Genomic DNA, 20210 nt, shown 5'->3' with positions numbered 1-20210 from the left:
AAACACAACCTCTACATTTTTACCTCAGATTCACCTAAATATGTATGTTCAATAGTGCAAAAATGAAAAGGGTGTTTTTTGTGGTTTGTCAGTAAGAAATTATAATGCAGGGACACGACTTATGGCACGTTATTAACATTTAACATTAACATGTTATTAACTATATAAATGTTGCATTTTGTTGGAATGTTTACTACATTGGTTACATTTGGCTTGGTTGAGATGAACGCGTAACGTGCAAAAATTAATATATTGAAACATTATTTTATGAATACGGAAGGATATCATAAATATTGAAGGAAGTCAATTGCAATGACATTCTCGCTCACTCACTCCCCATCACACATACCCACGTTACTATTACTAGTGGGTCTAATGACCAGGTGCCTCACGTGAATTTCAAAAATTGCGCCGTATAGAGTGGATGGCCGCCATTTTGAAAGTTTGCCGCCATTTTGAAACTGTACATTGGATCACTTGATTGTTAGATACACCAAATTTTTGCTTCTTTTGCTTCTATTCTCAAAATTTCAAGTCAAAATACTGAAAATTACGACCTGGAGTGTAGATGGCCGCCATTTTAAAAATCGACCGCCATTTTGAAAGTTGACATTGCTCCACTTTAATGGTACGCACAGTAAATTGTATATGTCTCATGCTTCTATTCATAAAATTTCAAGTCGAAAACCCGAAAACCGCCCTATAGCGTGGATGGCCACCATTTTGAAAATCTGGCCGCCATTTTGAAATTTTACTTCTGTTCTATTCTATAAAGCAAATTTCGAGCGTCTCACGGTTCTTACCTCAAAATTTTGTGATATTTTGTAATATTTTCCTTGCTTTTTTGCTAAATACACAGTGGTATTGAAATAAGACACTGTGTCTTGGATACTCCATGATTCAGGGACAAGGATTAATATTTGGACTTTCTCATCAACACTGCTGGCAGAAAACTTTGCGCAAAGTCTCTCCATCAGACTTTCACAATCCTTACATTTTTGTCTTCATTCAACTCATTCTTACAGGACTGGGGCCCTTCAGTACCAAAAGCGTTTGATGCTAACCCTGTGAAACTGGCAGCAAGACGACTAGCCTTATGTGTTAAGTATGTGCCTCTTCTGTCCACTTTTCTTTTGGTAGCTTTCAGTGGTGAACAGTTAAGTAATTCACACGCTTTATTAAGTTTTTCTGAGACAGATTCATCTGGTTCGTAAGCGTCATCAGAATCAAAGTTGATTTCACTGTCCGATTTGCTGCTGTTTGCTATCACTGCTTTCCTGCAAGATATACACAATTTTGTGCCAGGAATTAGTTCAATATCTGTAAATCTTCTGGAAAATGCCAGCGAAACAGATTTTAAACTTTTCACTACCCTTTTCTTATGATTTTGAAAAGGATCAATGCATGTTCTCTGCCTGTCTTCATAAAGAGACTGCAATACTGCTTTAAATGGAAATCACAAATAAATTTCAAGTCAGAACATTTGGCTCTAAGTCTGATAAGTTCCACATCACTTGCTTTCATATCACACACGGAAGTTACTTTCCTGTCTGGAACTTCCTCACATTCCTCATACTGCCTGCAAACCGAACACTGGTCACCTGGTTCCATTTGTAACATTGTTAGAGTAACTTCAAAATACCAAATTAGTCACTCAGTAACATTATATATATATATATATATATATATATATATATATATATAATGTTACTGAGTGACTGTAATTATATATACACTGAGTGAGTATTATATATATTAATTACTGAGTGACTGTATATATATATAAACTAATTGCCGAACGTTAGTGAGGCTCCTACTTGGACTCGATCTGCGTTTGGATTTTCCTGTCTCTGTCTGTTTGTATGTCTGTCTGTACCACGCTACAGGGCGCAATTTTCGGTATTTTAATACGAAATTTTTAGGATAGGACTACGAGATACCCAAAACTTGCTGTATAGATTTTGGCGGTGATCAAAAGTAAAATTTCAAGATGGCAGCCATCTACTCTTTACGGCGCAATTTCCAGTCTTTTAACACGAAATTTTGAGGTAAGAACCGTGAGACGCTCGAAATTTGCTTTATAGAATAGAACAGAAGTAAAATTTCAAAATGGCGGCCAGATTTTCAAAATGGTGGCCATCCACGCTATAGGGCGGTTTTCGGGTTTTCGACTTGAAATTTTATGAATAGAAGCATGAGACATATACAATTTACTGTGCGTACCATTAAAGTGGAGCAATGTCAACTTTCAAAATGGCGGTCGATTTTTAAAATGGCGGCCATCTACACTCCAGGTCGTAATTTTCAGTATTTTGACTTGAAATTATGAGAATAGAAGCAAAAGACATATAAAATTTGGTGTATCTAACAATCAAGTGATCCAATGTACAGTTTCAAAATGGCGGCAAACTTTCAAAATGGCGGCCATCCACTCTATACGGCGCAATTTTTGAAATTCACGTGAGGCACCTGGTCATTAGACCCACTAGTAATAGTAACGTGGGTATGTGTGATGGGGAGTGAGTGAGCGAGAATGTCATTGCAATTGACTTCCTTCAATATTTATGATATCCTTCCGTATTCATAAAATAATGTTTCAATATATTAATTTTTGCACGTTACGCGTTCATCTCAACCAAGCCAAATGTAACCAATGTAGTAAACATTCCAACAAAATGCAACATTTATATAGTTAATAACATGTTAATGTTAAATGTTAATAACGTGCCATAAGTCGTGTCCCTGCATTATAATTTCTTACTGACAAACCACAAAAAACACCCTTTTCATTTTTGCACTATTGAACATACATATTTAGGTGAATCTGAGGTAAAAATGTGGAGGTTGTGTTTTCAGTGATTTAGCAGATATGATTTTTTACAAAAATCACATATAAATCATACAAATTGTGTTTCAGAGTTTGTATCTCTTTTCTATGAACCACTTTTTCTGATTCAACAGTAGTTTTGAATAGTAGAGACTATTAGCTTTAATTTGACACCAGAAACACTTCAATTGGCCGAAAAATAAGGGAGTTACAGGATTTTTAACATTACGTGTCGATTTTTCCGCGGCAGAAGTCTCGGAAAATGCCAGATTTTCATTTATTTTTCCTGAGGTCCGTTTAAGAGATAAAAATCTGCAAATATTCCTGTGGTCATTTCTCATAGGTATCTACCCACAGACAAAATATGAAGAAAATCCATGATGTAAGGGCAACCATAAAATCTGATATTGGTTCATTTGACATGGAATGAGCCATATGAATGACAGCAAGTTATGAAAATGAAAAATACAACTTACATTAAGTATGCTGGTATACCACCCATGTTATTGCAGATCTTTGTTGGTTGCTGAGAGATCCGTTGGTTGTTCCGAGATGATCCTTGGACCTCTCCCTTACCTTTTTATATTGTATTAGTTTCGTCAGCCAGACCCTGAGGTTCTCCGTAACAGCCTTGTTTGTTCACATAATTACTTCTTACGCTACGTGACTGCCGGAAAACCTCATTAGTCCACGATAAGTGTGACTGTTTATCCCAAAATTTCTTGTTATCTAACTTAAATACACATACATTTTTTATCACTAGAAAATAATGTCAAAAATTCTTTTTTGATATATTTCTTCTTGAAGAATGAGCTAACTTTTTTTCACTCATTTCATAGTTTCATTACAGTCCCCCACTGATGAACTGTTCCTGAACATCACCGTAGTGGTGTCACTTTTTTTCACTTATAGTTCTGTCCACACTATGTTTATAAACACTGACACTATAACACTAGTAGTCTATTGGTATACACACACATATACATAAAACAAAAAAGAGTTCACATCTGTTAGTGTTCTTGGATCCTGAACACATTGAGACGTAGAGTCCTTGTTGGGGACCTTTATGCTTTGATGAGCCGCAGGGCAATTGGGTGTCATCCATGGCCGCTGCTCATGGCTTCTGTTCTTTAAGTCTTTTTGGCAACACAGTCGAAGATACACACAAAATTAGGATTGGAGTTGTGACGGTGAGGGACAAGTAATGTTGCGACGTAGAGTCCACACTGTCACAAACTTGATGACTCAGGCATGGGAGAGTTCCCGTGGCTTCAAACAGACAGGGAGCGCAGGCAGCGTCGACAACTCTGGTTCCTCCAAGGTTGAACACGGGTATGGCTTGCCGCTGGTGGCTCCAGTTGGGCTGACGAATTTAGGCAAGGGAGATTTCCTGGTGGCTCCAGTAGGGTTGACGCATCCAGGCGAGGGAGATTTTCTTGTGGCTCCAATTGGACTGGAACTTCGGCGGTGGAGGTTCCTGGTTCCTTGCTGTGCCTTGCTTGTTGAAGGGTGGCAAAGGGATGTTGGGATACGGTAGAGGTGAGAAAGGATTGTTGTATTTTTCACATTATTGTTTATACCAGATTGTTTCTATTTGAAATAATTATTTTTGAGGTTCAGTATTGTTATAGTGAGTATTTCAGTGCAAAAGAGAGAATATGTAGTTTATCTCTTGATTTGTTTTAAATATTATTTTTTTGTTTTATTATTTATATATATTTTGTTTGAAAAGGTCAAAGGGCAGTCTAAGACGGGTCCTCTTCTGGAAATATTAATTGGAAGGAAAATGGTAAAATGGAATCCTCAAGATGCGCGTTGTAATTTTGTTGGAGATAAGCTTAAGAGCAAATATTAAATTGAGACCTTTTTTTAAAATTGCGTCTGGGGGTATAGGAAGGATGTGCGATTGGAACGCGAGACTCTGTTTGTGGGTATTGGGATACTGTGGAATTTTGGATTGTAGGTGGGAGGTGTCGTAATGCTATGGGGGTATGTGTTTGTATACGAAGGTAGGTTCTGTACGCTAAGTACCGTTTGCAACAGAATATTCCTAGAAGGAGAAGCAATAACAGTGTTAGAGGTGTGACTGTCAGTAGTGTGATATCAAAGAATGAAAGGGCTAAAGTGGGAGTAGGGAATAGAAGTAAGAAGGTAAATTGCATTCTGAAAAAAAATAAGAGAAAAAAATTAATGTAATTGTGTCAAGGGAATGGCTTCTGGATTCGAACTGGGTACCGAAAGTTGGAAGGATTTAAACCGTCTGTAGAGGATAACAAGAAATACCGAGTTAGTAATCGTTATGAGAAATTGTAATGACGTCATTGAAGTACTAATAGGTATTGAGTATTCAAGCAGTATCCAACTGCTCCAAGGTAAGGTTGTATCGTTAATAGTAATGGGTGAAATTTCGGATATTCTGGAACTGTAATTTATTGTGGAGCCAGTTTTTTAAGTTCGGTATGTAATATTTGTTACGAATGAGGTAATATAGCTTCAAGTACCCAGGATGAATCAACGAGTTGTTGTGAAATTCATCAAAAATAGTATCACGCAAAATTTTGGGTACACAAAGTAAAGTGCGCGGCTGGGTCGGGGAATACATTTTGCGATACAATAGGTTGTTCTGAAAGAAGTATTGTTTATTCCAAGTCTCATAATGTTTGTTCGTCCTGTCTTCAGTAATGAGTGCGGTGATAATTTTTGAAAAATATGGGTCATTACGTTGCAGTTGAGTTATGTCTGTTTTTGTGTCTAAGGCTAACAGATGATAGGGATGCACGTCCACGTCTCATAGCTGTAAATCTGTCTCATCGAAAGGTAATGGATTCCTACTTAACATATCACTTACCGGATTGTGGGCAGAGCGCACGTGTAGCAATGTAAAATCATACTGGTTAATCTGTTCCAACCACCGTAAAATTTTTGGCGTCAATTGTGTGGTGGATTTTAGTGCCAGTAATGATTTATTGTCTGTTACTAAAGTGAAGTGGTGGCCTAATAAACATTTCTTTAATTTTGTTAGTGCAAAGAATATGGCAAATAATTCCAAATTATGTATAGGAAGTGGTCTTATGCGTTGTGGGTGTCTTGCCGATATATAACATACCGCGTGATAGTCTTTTTCTCTTATCTTTCTCTGAAACAAACAGGCACCAACGCCATCTGTTGACGAATCGCACATTACCATGTGTTCTGTGTTTTCTACGCTGTAAAGCTGTAGTACAGGTGGGTTAACTAAAAGTTGCCTCATGTTTTCAAATGCCTTATCCATCTCAGGGGTCCATTGTAGCTTTCTTGGGTTCCCCCGCAGGGCCTTGTATAGGGGCTCAAGATTTTGCGAGATGAAAGGGATGTGGTTCCTATAAAAATTAACACTAGCAAGCCATCCGCGTAATCTTTTGATTGTTGTGGGCTTGGGTCCGGGGAGCCATGTTCCGTAAGTCAAAACAATTAAAATATTAAAGAAATAAAAATCAAAATAAATTGTATCAATTCATAAATTGTGTTATATCAATTACAAAAGGTATAGCGAATTTGTACCTTAATTAAAGAGTGAAATTAAACTAGTGGTTGCAATCTCTTATTGTCACAAAATGACAATATTTTATTAATGAAACAACTGACTTACAATGGTAGTATAGTGGATATTTTTGTAACAATATAAATTATTTAACAGTGAACATCCAAGAGTACTAAATTCATAACCAGACATAGTATATCTGATTAATTGTATAACAGATCATTATAATTTTACTCAATGCTTAACCAAACGGAAATAAGCTAAATATTTAAACATTCAAATCTGCCTGTCACTTTCAGAGACCTCCTAATTTCATGTCACATGCAAAATAGACAGTTAAAGTTCTCTGTAGTCATACTTTACCTCATTGCATAATTCGCTTGGTCTTGACCGGACAATGATCTTTCTTGCGGCATTTGTAATTTCGTATAGACCATTCCATTGCGATTCTGGATACAGGACCCAGAATGCAGAATCATTTTTTAGTTGCAAACTTGGTCATTTTATATGGACTATTGTCCTTGTTTGCCTTAATTATTTTTTCTTTTAACTTTGCCAAAAGCCAACATAAAAATTTACAAAATCTTAGGAAAGTCCTAATTACATTTCCTGACAAAATATTGTTGTTATCTAATGATGTAAAAATAAGTATTTTTGAATTTTAATTTACCCTGAGGTTTACTTTCATCTTTTTCATGATTTTATCCGAATTGTTAATTACTACTGACAGGCAATGTTATTTGACTACAGGTGATTCTTGACTATTTTGCTTCTGCTTCCAACGATTTCTTGATTACAAGTACTGTCCTTGTGAGTTTTTAAAAATAATGTGATGCATGTATCCATAAGTTAAAATATTACAGAAAACTTAGTTCCATCTTCACCTACCAAATTGCCATTATAATTTTTATGAAAAAATGATTTTTTAAATTCTCAGTTCATGGTTTCATTACATTACCACACCAACTGGAAGAAAAATTCCTGAACAGTACCTTTAGCGTATGTCATTAGTTTTTAAATTCTTAGTTCGAATAAACATTGAATAAATTGACAAACACTAAACATTGTGAAAAACACTGGGGGGTGAACATAATGTCCACCTGAATGATTGTGGTCTCACTTGGAACACTGGGAGGTGAAAAACGGGGGTCTTCTAATTGTCCTTATCGTGGCCATCGATAAACGAAGAATGTCCCCAGTCACTCCACAGAAATCGAAGTGAAGACTGAATGAAATGGTAGATGATGTGAATTGCAACTGGGCCTGTGTAAATGCAGACGCTGAGAGCTGCGACTGACAGTAGGCAATCGATAGTGGTTCCTATAGATGGTCCTCTTCTTGATATGTACTCGGGACCGTAGTGAAGGATGATGAACAGCTACGCATTTGGTGTGGCATTTGGGCGTCACCTTTTGCTGGGAGCTGCGAATTAACGATGTCCTGGCCAAACCAAGGACCGTTGATGACGGATGAAAAACAGCTTGGCGTCTCGGTGTCCGTCGTGTGGACTGGAGGCGAGCTAAAGCTGCGGTGATTGGTTTTCCGAGTTCTGGAATCGAACCCTGGACCTTTATGATGATGGGACAGCTGTGGCACTGGAACATTTCAACAACAACTGGAGCCAAGGTGCTGCTAAATGATGAAAGTGACAATGTATCCGTGGTGAAACAAGAACGGGAGGAGATGCTGGCTGTTGTGGTGGTGATTCTGGAACAGCTGACGTAGAAGCTCGGCATAACTGCAAGGACTAGTTGACCATTAGGTGTTGTGGCTCTGGAGAAAGATGGCTGGATCTGCAAGTGAGAGGTGCTGGAGAAACAGAAGCGGGCAGGCCAATGCTGGTACAGGAACGTCTGGAAGTTGGCCCTTGTAGAGGCTGGACGTAGCATCTGGAACTGGACCATCTCGAAGAAGGATGTGCCCATGCTGGTGGACTACATTTTGCTGGAGAAGGAACTGGCCTCCTGCAGTGACATCTCTTTGCAGTTGCATAATGACAAAAGAAATTGCATTAGTTTTTTTTATATATTTATTATTTTTTTAAACTTTTCGTGTTTTTGTCGTATTGCAATGTAAGGTAAAGTCGAACAATATCGAAAATTTATGGTAGAGATACGTTTAAAGTATTATTATTGAGAAATATTTTGATTTTTGACAAATATTATATAATAAGAACAAGGAAGTTTTCGCAGCAACTGTGTTTGTTTACTTGTGGTTAATGACCCAGAAACGAAAGAATGACACTCCAACCGTTATTAGATGAAATGTTATGATTAGAATTGTAGTGGAAGAAAGTGTTTTTCTGAAAAGTGTGCTGTGATGTTATGTCCTCGTGAGAGTGCGATTGCCTGTGCGTAAATGTTATTGTTAGTGATTTAACTTGTGCTGATGTAGTGATTTCTCGTGTTGTTTTGTGCCTATAATGATATGATTGTGATGTCTCAGGTAAGTCCTATAATAATGAAATTAACGTAGATACTGGCTATATCATCTAAGCACAGGAATTGAATATTAGCCTTCCTCCCACAAAGAAGACCAATATGGGGCGGTAAAATATTCCTGCACACCCCAATTCCAGGGATATTTTTACCTCGGTCTATTGTAAAAGCATGATTTACTGACAAAAGAGGAAATTCAAATACAAACCCTCGTGACGCGACTCCCCAAAACGCCACGTTTAGTGAGTATGTTTCAACTCAATTTTGTCAGTACTGTTTATGGTTTGAAACTGAACAAATTATTCGAGCAAGATATACTTGTTGTGAAAAATGAATAGGATTCACCTGAGGATGATTAGTGAGTTTTTTTTAGTACGAAAAACAAATGTTGAGAGTACCAAGGTTAATTATGTTAGTACAATATGAACAAAAACGAGAAACACAGGCGATAGTTTGAGATAAATAAGCAAGTCTATAATTATGTATTATACGATCGAAAACGAGAGACGCAGGCGGTAGTTTGAGATAAATAATTAAGTCTACTTTGAGCGATTGTGTATAAGAAAACATGTATACTAGCAAACAAACACTATGCTAAACTGATAACAAAATTATTACAAAAAATTGAAAATAATTCGATATTGTTTCTATGACACAGAGCACAACAACATATCTATTTGGCATGTCACATGATAGCATATGTTTGCCTAAGGAGCTATGTACCGTAAGTCAAAAAATTAAAATATTAAAGAATTCAAAATCAAAATTAAGAGTGCAATTAAACGAATGGCTCGTTCCCTAGTAGATGCTAGAGTAATTAACTCTTCAAAGTTGTGAATTGTTTTTTGTGAGAATTTAACTATATGATGTGGCAGCATTCCTGTAATAGCATCTAATAAAAATTCATTAAAGCTAGGCGGGTTTTCTAGTTGGGTAGACAAATATTTTTTGGCGTATTGCAAGAGAGATTCCGAGGGTTCCTGAATCCTAGACCTATATGTTTCTGTGGCTGATATAGGTAAGTTGTTAGGACCAAATTGTTTTAAAAATTTGTCTTTAAGTTCTGTCCAGGACAAAGCGTCTAACCCGGCAGTGGTTTGGTACCAGTACAAGGGTACATCTGCTAGACACAACGAAAAAATATTTTTCATCCTATCTTCTGACCAACCATATATTTTCGCTGTGCGTTCAAAATTGGTTAAAAACAAGTCTGCTCTCTCAAAAGGTGTGCCCGCAAATATTGTAAGAGAGTTGGGGTTAACCGAAACGGATGCAGAGCCTAACGTGACAGAGGCTGAAGGTTGTGAAACTGTATGGGAAGGAGTATGAACTACAGGTTCTGAGGTTATAGAATGGGGTGTCGTGCTGTTAGCGTGCAGGTTATTGGAGGTAGCAGGAAGAGTCATCAAAGACTGCGGGGCTACTACGTGACCGTTTATGTCCATGGTTTGCGCAAGACTACGTGTAATTGGCATTATAGGGAACTAGAATACACTCAAAAATATATTGGGGAACCAAAAACAAAAAAAGGAAAAAAAATTATAGCAAATGCACTGAAAAAACTATACCACTATTGTAAAAACGTCCAAAAGGAAGAAAATAAAAAAAATATGTCTGGTATAAAGAAAACTGCTGTCATTTAATATAGGGCCTCAGCTGTATTCTTTCGTCTGGGAGCCATGTTAAAATAATACGGTAGTTAGTGATCTCTTGCCTGTCAGATGACAATTAACAGATTACTAATTTCCTTTTCAACAAGCAAGACTTTATTTTTCATGAATTAGAGGTTACAATTACAAATTTAGATTATGTTCTCTCGCAGGAGACCATTCTTCCAGCTTGGAGCCGTATATGAATGACAGCAAGTTATGAAAATGAAAAATACAACTTACATTAAGTATGCTGGTATACCACCCATGTTATTGCAGATCTTGGTTGGTTGCTGAGAGATCCGTTGGTTGTTCCGAGATGATCCTTGGACCTCTCCCTTACCTTTTTATATTGTATTAGTTTCGTCAGCCAGACCCTGAGGTTCTCCGTAACAGCCTTGTTTGTTCACTTAATTACTTCTTACGCTACGTGACTGCCGGAGAACCTCATTAGTCCACGATAAGTGTGACTGTTTATCCCAAAATTTTTTGTTATCTAACTTAAATACACATACATTTTTTATCACTAGAAAATAATGTCAAAAATTCTTTTTTGATGTATTTCTTCTTGAAGAATGAGCTAACTTTTTTTTCACTCATTTCATAGTTTCATTACAACAGAGAGCAATCCTGCATTTGTCACCAAATACAAACAATTCCTCAATACATATCTGTGATCAAATAAACTAACATCACGTAAACTTAAAAATACTGGGACTTCAGTTAAGTTACCGCTTTCGTCTCCCATTTAAATAATAAAAACATCAATATACAACAAATAATTTATTTATGTCAATATACTAGTTCCTACACTGCGCAAATAAGACGGATCCACATCATGCAAAATTACACCACTAATTTCTTTGTTTTACTTACCAACCAGGTAGGTTCTACACTCAAAATTCAGGCTATCCATCGGGAAAAATGTCACTATTAACTATCATTCATTACACCACTCACTAACATCGATCACTGTCACAACCCTTTCCCTATCCCAACTCATACTAATTGTACAAATCTCTTAATAGTATAAACAAATTCCTGGGGCTCTAAAACAGCCAATCACAGCGCGAGAAAAAAATCACTTCTGAAATCAGCACCCTCAAGGTCAATTCGCAACGGCACACGTGTTCAATAACTCACACACACACATTCCTTTTTGAGGGGAAAATTTGCACTTTTCCACAAAAATATCCAAACAAAAAATAAAGGATTTATTTTTGGTTCAACATACTGTTAGCTTTCTACGTCTGCTTTTTACACAAGCGCGAGTAACAATAAATTTTATACATTTCTTTTAGTTAATGCCTTATTTTGTAAATAAATGCGTGCCTGTCAGTACGAAAATTTTTAAGGATGAAGTTATTTAATAGAGTGACATTTCTTCCTTATATGAACAACAAGCAAGGTTTATTTCTCATAATTACAAGATAAAAATACAAATTAAATTTTGTATTACTGGGGAAACCTTGCGCTCAGCTTGGAGCCTAAATGAGAGCCTAAAAATGAAAAATACAACTTACAGAGTTATTGTTGAGTGTTCACCTATGTTGTCCAGCTCAACGATGGATTCCGACTGTATTAGTTGATTTCTTCCTCCCTTTCGGTTCCCTCTTACCTTTTTTATATGCAATAATTTTTCTCATTTAGACCCTGAGGTTCTCCGTAACAGCTTTGTTTGCTTTCCTAATTACTTTCTATGCTACATGACTGGCGGAGAACCTCATTAGTCCACGATAAGTTTAATCGTTTTTTCTAATTACTTATTTTTAAAAAGAAACCTGTTTCATCTAATTAATACGTATATTTTTCTTACGTACATAGTTGCTAATTCTAAACAATATTGGTTATTTGAATAATATTTTTTCAACTTAAGTCTTATAGTTTCATTACGCAAAGTTGTGATTCACTTTGTTTTTTACTGCTAGTTGGTATGCTGAAATACGAATATCTCTTCGCCGCAGTCTGTAAAAAAGTCTATCCATTTCTTTGCAGTACTCTACTAATTCATTTTCCATCTTACCGGGCGTTGGTTTTCGTCCTAAAGAAACTGACACGAGATCCTCTACAGTTTTTGTTGATGCTACACGTAATTTTCAAGTGTACAGCGAGGAACGTTGAATGTTTTAGCTGCTTTTAGGTATCCCATTTCATGGTTTTTCACCGCTTCAACAGTCTGGAACATTGTTAGTTCCATTCTTCCTCTGGAACATCTGAAACAACAGAAAAGAACTTGTACATGCTGCCTAATATCGGATATCTGTTATTCAGCACCCCTTCCTATCCGATATTGGGACGAACGTTGCTTCGTGACAACTTTTATCTCTAACCCGAACAGTACCACGTGGCCGTACCTGTTTGACATATTTACATACTACACAATGTTGTCTTTCCGACCAAAGTAAGTACAGTGCTATTTTTTCTTACATTCTGTTTTCTCTCACGAGATGCAAGTCCTTTCAAGGACTCGAAGCATCGAAAATTCGCTTTTCTCCCACACTTCTGCAACAACTTGTTCTACAGCGTCCTGTGGTGTACTTTTCTTTTGCGGTTAGATATTTAACTTTGTTAGCCATTACGTCATTAGCAAATGTAATTGAAATATCTTGGTAAGAGCATTGGCTAACCAAAATGCCTGTCACTGCTAAATAAGATACACCTTTAATTATAATGGAAACAAATTTAAATGATGTTAAAGGGGTTGCTAGTATATTTAAAATGATTTATTGAAATATAATGACAAATTAAATGTAGTTACAAAATTAATAACTAATTAAAAAGTGAAAGGTAGTTAATTGAATATTTATGAATTAGATGGGAGACATTTCCTACTACATGGTAAGAATTTTGAACATTTCCTATTGAAAATTACAATTCATCATTTATCCAAATTATAGGATAAGTAGAAGGATAGTCACTTACAATATTATTCGGCAGAAGAGACCAGAAGATCCAACCTTTGATGGGCAGGAGAGATCCATCTCTATGTTCCGAACGATGGAGACTTCTTCAAAACAACTGCCTTGCTTCTCCACTGTACAAACTGAACCCCGAAGCAAATTTACGGCAGTCTTTTATATGAATCGTGTAACTGTGGTTAAATTCCTCTTAACCTATTTCTGTTGTGACCCACTCACCTACAGAAGTCCGTAGCAGTAGTAGGCCCCCCGTTATGTCCAGCCGAGTCAGCAAAAATTTTCTCGATTCTGATTGGCTGATAGAGGTCACGTGACGTTAGGCCCCGCCCACGCGGGAAATTCAAATTTCCAGGTCACGTGGTATGACGACCCTGCGGGGAAATCCCTCACCAGGGATTTTTGAAATTCGTTCCCTTTTACGGGTAAGATGAGTGCTTTGATACTTGATTCTGATTGGTTGACAAATGTCACGTGATCTTAGACCCCGGGATATTTGAAATTCGTTCCCTTTTATGGGTAACATGAATGCTTTGGTACCACGCTGATGATTGGCTGACAGAGGTCACGTGATCTTAGGCTCTGGGATTAAAAAAAAAAATTCGTTCCCTTTTACGGGTAAGATGAGTGCTCTGATACCTGATTCTGATTGGTTGACAGATGTTACGTGATCTTAGACCCTGGGATATTTGAAATTCGTTCCCTTTTATGGATAACATAAATGCTTTGGTACCACGATGCTGATGGGTTGATAGAGGTCACGGGATCGTAGGCTCTGGGTTTGGTATTACGATACTGATTGGAAGATAGAAGTCACATGATCACACGGTGAACAGATTACATGGTATAACGTGGGGAAATCCCTCACTCATTTGTTTCATTTTATGGATAAGATGAATGTTTTGGTACCTCAATTTTGATTGGAGGATAGAAGTCACATAATCTTTCCCTCACCCCAATGCTAGAAATTCAATTTTTTTTTAGATTACGTGATATGACAGTGATCACCCTCGACCTGGATTTTAGAATTTTGTTCTCTTTTAATGGTTATCCTTTTTGGTACCTTAAAGTTCCCGTGGAGGGTTCAATCCCATCCTTAAATAACCCTTTTATGGTATCATGATATTGTACTGAAGTTTACATTAAATATTATCGTTCTCTTTGACAGATAAGATGATTACCAGCTTTTTTACCTTGATGGAGATTCTGTCCTTGAATTAGTAGCCTATGTCTCTGGAAGTAACAATGGTGAAAGAGGGGTCCATCCTTGTCGCTTGTAGATTTCTTATAACACATTGTTGTGAGTTTAAGCGATTTTTTAAACGCTCAGTAAGCGCTTCATTAATGGAAACAGTGTTGCCAGATTTTTCTTATCTAAACTGCTCCGATTCTTTTCGAAACGGTTCCGCAGAGTACAAGAAATTTTAAACTAAAATTTTTTCGAACTAAAAAAAATTTCAAAACTAAAAAATTTTAAACAAAAATTTTCGAACTAAAAATTTTGAAACAAAAATTTCAAAAAAATTTCGAATTAAAAAATTTAAACAAATTTTTCGGAAAAAAAATTAAACTAAAAACTTTCGAACCAAATTTTCAAATCAAAAAATTTTCGAACTAAAAAAAATTAAATTTTCGAACCCAAAAAAAATCGAAAAAAGTTAAACATTTTTCGAAAAAAATATTGTAAACTAAAAACTTTCGAACTAAATTTTCAAATCAAAATTTTTCGAACTAAAAATTTTTAAAAAAAATTTCGAACCAATTTTTAAAAACAAGTTTCGAACTAAAGATGTAAACCACATTTGAAAATTTTCAAATCAATTTTTTTCAACTAAATTAAAAACCAAATTTTGGACACTAAAAATTCTTTAATTAATTTTTCGAAGAAAATCATTTAAACCAAATCTTGGATATATTTTCCACCTTAAATTTTCAAGATTACCATTTATTTGAAAACAAGTGTTCAGGGTTTCAAGAAATAATAAAACATATTTTTTTTCAACTTGTTGTATTTTAACGAAAGGTATGTGCTTTTCTCATACAAGTTTATTAACATAATAAATGCAGGATCTAGTTTAATGAATATGTTGGACGTGTCATCATCTTCGAATGTTGTAGACGTATCCTGTAAAGAAAAAGAAGAAACAACGGATTACTTTTTGAATTTCTTTTTTTTCTGAAACAATAAAAACGAGTCAATATTGATAAGAGAGAAATAAAACTTACTCGTAAAAGATGGAGGTGTTTAGTTCCATCTTCCTCCTCGGGTACGAGATGACAGCATTTCTTCCACTGATGATGGTTTATAAACTCTTCTGGGTACTGCATTTTTCTTGGTGTTGCTCCTTTATGGTCAAGATTCCCCCTTAGGTACGAGATGACTACATTTCTTCCACTGATGGTGTTGATGGTTTATGAACTCTTCTGGGTACTGCGTTTTTTTTCTTCTTGGTGTTGCTGCTTTGTGGTTAAGGAGATAAAAAAGGAAAAGGAAAAAAGAAATGGCGGCCTCATTAAGTATTTACAGTTTTTTCTTCATCTTCTTCTTTTTCCAGTTCCAACTTCCGTTTTTTAACGTACCCGTACGGAACCGTATCATAGGAATTGAGTTCTTTAAATCGACGTTTTGTGTACTGGATGCTGTACATTTTTTCTTCTTTGCGTGTGACGATGGTATGGTCTTTGGTCCTGCATATCTTATGGGGGATGGTAATGGTGACTTGTCCACGGCATTGATTTGTAATCATTTCTTTTAGCGTGTTGAAATTTAATTGCTGTCCTGCATTGTAGTTTAATGTAAATCCTCTAATTTTACATATGTAGCTGGTGATGTTGGTGTCTGGATCGTATATTTCTAAGCTGTAATTTTTTGGTCCTCCACTAACAAATGTCTTGATGTATGCTCGTTGGCCGTAAGACTCCATCTCATCCGATAAGCATCCCAAGTACGTTGAAGGTTCAATGGTTGGCTCTCCAGGCTTTTCTGTAAATATCACAGAATCCGTGTCGAAATATAAAACACGTTCCTGCAACATTTCCAGGTACTTGTACAGTTCCAGACGTGCCTGACATGTTGTAAATGCACCTAACACGACATTGGTGTTTCGGTTTTGAACAGGCACATGTTCATTGTACTCCCAGAACGCATATAACATCGTATCATTGATGGGTACAATTTGATGGAGTTTAATGTCGGGGGAAGTGAGTTTTTCATAAAATTCTTCCGGCCGATCAATAATTGTGGTCTGGCTAAAGTTTGTACGCTGAGAAAGTTTTCCCCATAGAGAATTAACACAAAGCTTAGATAAACTTCTTCGTGCAGGATTATTTTCAATTTTGGTCGGATCCAATGCAATACCTTCACGCTCCAGGACGGTTTGTATAAATTCTGATTTGTCTTCTTCGGTCACGCAGGAACTGAGCCAGCCAGACGCTTCCATTTTCGATTTCAAAAACGTATTGATATATTCCGTGAACAAGCCACCTGTTTTCGTGATGGGATCATATTGTTCAATGTCATAATCCCAAATTTCAAAGATCTCCACCGGTTGATATCCTAATTCTATTGCCTTCTGTATTTCATATGATACCCATGTTCCAGTGAGGCATCGCTCCTGATCGTTGTGCGTACACGTTGCTGTAGGGTCTGGGTTCATTTCTTCGGCACACGCAGCACACAGTGGAAAGAGTAGTTTCTTGTTGCATCGGTAAGGCAGGAGACCATGATAAAGATGGCGACTTGGTAATATCGTCATTTTGATCAGACCATTGACTTTATTTATTGGTTGTATATTTTCATCACCCTGTAGATAAATTCTAGGATGTCCTACAGGGTATTTAGCACACTTATTTATGTAAGGATAAAGCGAAACAATATCGAAATATTTTATTACTTCTCCTGCTTTTTCGTCGACTTGGTGGTATAATTTCACGCAATTGGTCCTTCCTCCAAAAAAGCTATATCTTGGATTTAATGGTCTGCGGTTCATGTACGGGTGATTCTTCAGATACGTCGCCATTGCTGGATTTTCTTTCAAGAATTGTTTAAATTCGCACTCCCACATTTCATGTACAATGTACCCCAATTCACGCAGTCTTGCATTTTTTCGTTGCGTTCGTTCATAACGGAATTCCATGGTGTCTTCTGGATTGCCATAGATGGGCTGATTACGGCCTGTAGTAATACATACTTTACATCCGTGATAAAAACAGCCGGCATGCTCATAGACGTGCTCCTCTAACGTCTCAGGATCTTGGTAGTAGCCATCAACATGGAATCCCGCAATAAACACTTCTTTTTGTCGAGCCGCATGTAAGATTTGCTTTCCTTCGGTTTTTTCAATGTAGGCCAGCCATTGCATTGCAGCGATCGATTGGGTACTTCTCCATCGATAGCCATGTGCCGGTAGAATTCCAATGGTGTTGGGTTTGAGGAAATTCCGGCGGAATACTAAATTGGAAGCACTGGCAATCGTGATCGTCTCCAAGAAGGGATTCACTTTGGTTTCTGCTTCAAATGACGTCATAAACGAAACGCATGCTTGTCGCAGTACATTGACATCTTGAATACAATACTTGAGAATTTCTTTCTGGAAATCAAACGTGTCATTACGATGATCGTTGTACCACTGCATGAACTTGTTCCTGTCTTCGACGGCCATTTCATCTGCACCATAATACTTCGTTTCTGGAAGTGGTCCAATATATGATTGATTTTCTTTGGTGTTGAAGAAATGCGGGAAGTAGCCTTTGGTTGCGGGTAAATTGAACGCTTTTGACAATTTGCTTAATGCCATAGGTAGGAAGTTCAACGAGTCAATGAACGTCAGATTATTCAAGGTTAAACTCAATATCTTGGTCCCATTTAATATGACGTCAGGTCTCCATTGACATTGTTCTACCATGGTCTTTAAAATAAAATGTCCATCGTAACCCTTCGAGTTGTGAGCGAGACAGAAAATCCTATTTATATTGGGACGACGTTCCCGCAAGTACTGGAGAAAATCATAAATTGGATCGTCTCCTTGGAAAATATGCTGGCGCTGACCACACGTACTGCAAGACTGCTTGATATTATCGTTTTCAACACATGCATAACATACTTGTTGTGCAACCAATAAATTCGGAACGTGTACATACATATTATCATCAATATTCTTGTCTTGCATAGATTCTATATCATAGAAAATCAATAAGGCTTTCTTTGCGTGCATGAGTGAAGGAACACCAGGTTTTAAGCATTGTCGATCGGGAAGCATAAAACATTGATGGGATCCTGGAACAATCTTCTTACAAACATTGCAAAAGATCTCATTACAGTCATGAATGCGTTGTCCACTTCGTACAAAAGAATATACTCTGTAGCATTTAGTACATTGCTTCACCATTTTGCATACAGGTTCCCCTTGATGATATACAATATTACGATGATTATTAAAACATTCTTTGCCGTAAAATTGACGATTGCAGTCGTTGCACAATATTGGCGTTTGGTTCTTATTGCATAGAGGTTTCTGTAGACATTTGGAGCACGTTACAGGACAATTTTTCACATGTTCATTACGTTTACTATACTTTTTATGGCACGCCTCACAGTAAAACTTGGTTGCAAAACAAGCAGTTAAAGATTGGATGATATCAAAATGGCCAGCCAAACAAATCAAATTTATGGGAGTGCGATTTTCGTCGTTGGGCCCCTCGTACATGATGTCACGGCCTGAGAAACTAGTATACACTGTAATTTTATATTCTTTGAGGTATGACTGGAATTGTCGTATTTCATTTACACTGGCACCATGATCCAAATTCACTCCTGCATTTGAACATAACGCATCGACTTCTTGGTCCACAATACATTTCGATTGATGTTGATATTGCTTATGTCGTTTCATATCTACATTCTTGTATTTTTTCAGGCCAATAGCAATAACAAGGGCGTACGCTAGACACCTTGAATCTTGATTTCTTACACGTACAATCCCACGCTTGCTTCGTAATAACTTCATTTTGAAGTATTCCTTGTGCTAAACGATCTCCATATCCGTATCCTCTTGGAATATCCACACGATGGAAATGAACGGTGAATGGCTCGTGCAGGAGAAATGCATTGTTACTTTGTAAAACTCTTTCGAACGAGGCCCACATCGTTTCCAGTGTTAGGTTTCGCGCTTGGCGAAAACTCACCCAAAATGGCTTATTCGTATTGCGTGGTGATATTACTGATAAACCAACCATCGCCTCATCAACGACATTGGCTAACAAATGGTCCAGCATTGCTTGGAAACTATTATGCACGTAGTGGATAATATCGGTTCCTACGGGTGGTGCGTTGAATTGAATTTCGAGCATTCTGCCCTCAATGTTAAATCGTCTATAATGACGAGTGATTTCGTTACGAACAGTAAAACCCGATTCGGCCATGGTTAAAAATGAAAACAAACAAACAGGTACAATTACGGTAAAACAAATATGTAATGGGAAAAAAGGAATTGAGCAGCGTGAATTTACTACAAAAGAAAAGAAGAAAGAAAAATCTTAATCACCTGATAAACAGGAAATCATAACATTCATGATAAATTCTTAACTAAGCAATTCATGTAAAGGTCCTGAGTTTGATTCCTGGCGGTGACGTTCAGAATCTCATTATTAAAACACGTGTACTAGAAATTAAAGTTTTTAAAAATAATTATGTTACTGAAATGTGTGTTTTATTACTATCATACTGGAAACCAAACTCGAGACCATTGCATCAGCATGTAACTGACCTACCATTCTATAGTGATAAAAAGAATGCATGAATGAATGTTTCAACAGTACTGAGATGTGATAAAGCACGCGTAAGCATTTTTTTTCTACTCACAA

The 20210-nt window shown here is 36.9% G+C and overlaps 1 protein-coding gene and 1 long non-coding RNA gene across 2 annotated transcripts; both read right to left on the bottom strand.

Annotated features, from left to right (window-relative positions):
* Positions 1-10528: 10528 nt before the first annotated feature.
* LOC145673214 (uncharacterized) lies at positions 10529-13472 on the bottom strand. The gene is made up of 2 exons (XR_014128731.1): positions 13357-13472; positions 10529-12647 (listed from the first exon to the last, which is right to left on the bottom strand). It is a non-coding gene; the product is annotated as an uncharacterized LOC145673214 (long non-coding RNA).
* Positions 13473-15107: 1635 nt separating this feature from the next.
* Positions 15108-17426, bottom strand: LOC145673212 (uncharacterized). The gene is made up of 2 exons (XM_081742695.1): positions 15576-17426; positions 15108-15474 (listed from the first exon to the last, which is right to left on the bottom strand). Exon 1 carries the CDS (start codon positions 17411-17413, stop codon positions 15863-15865), a length of 1551 nt encoding a protein of 516 aa, XP_081598821.1. The 5' UTR covers positions 17414-17426; the 3' UTR covers positions 15108-15474; positions 15576-15862.
* Positions 17427-20210: the final 2784 nt, after the last annotated feature.

Source organism: Thermobia domestica, chromosome 16 (assembly GCF_964235325.1).
Source record: "Thermobia domestica chromosome 16, izTheDome1.hap1.1, whole genome shotgun sequence".
Classification (NCBI taxonomy): domain Eukaryota; kingdom Metazoa; phylum Arthropoda; class Insecta; order Zygentoma; family Lepismatidae; genus Thermobia; species Thermobia domestica.
The sequence above is the reverse complement of the archived record's forward strand: the minus strand, read 5'-3'. Positions and strand labels throughout refer to the sequence as shown.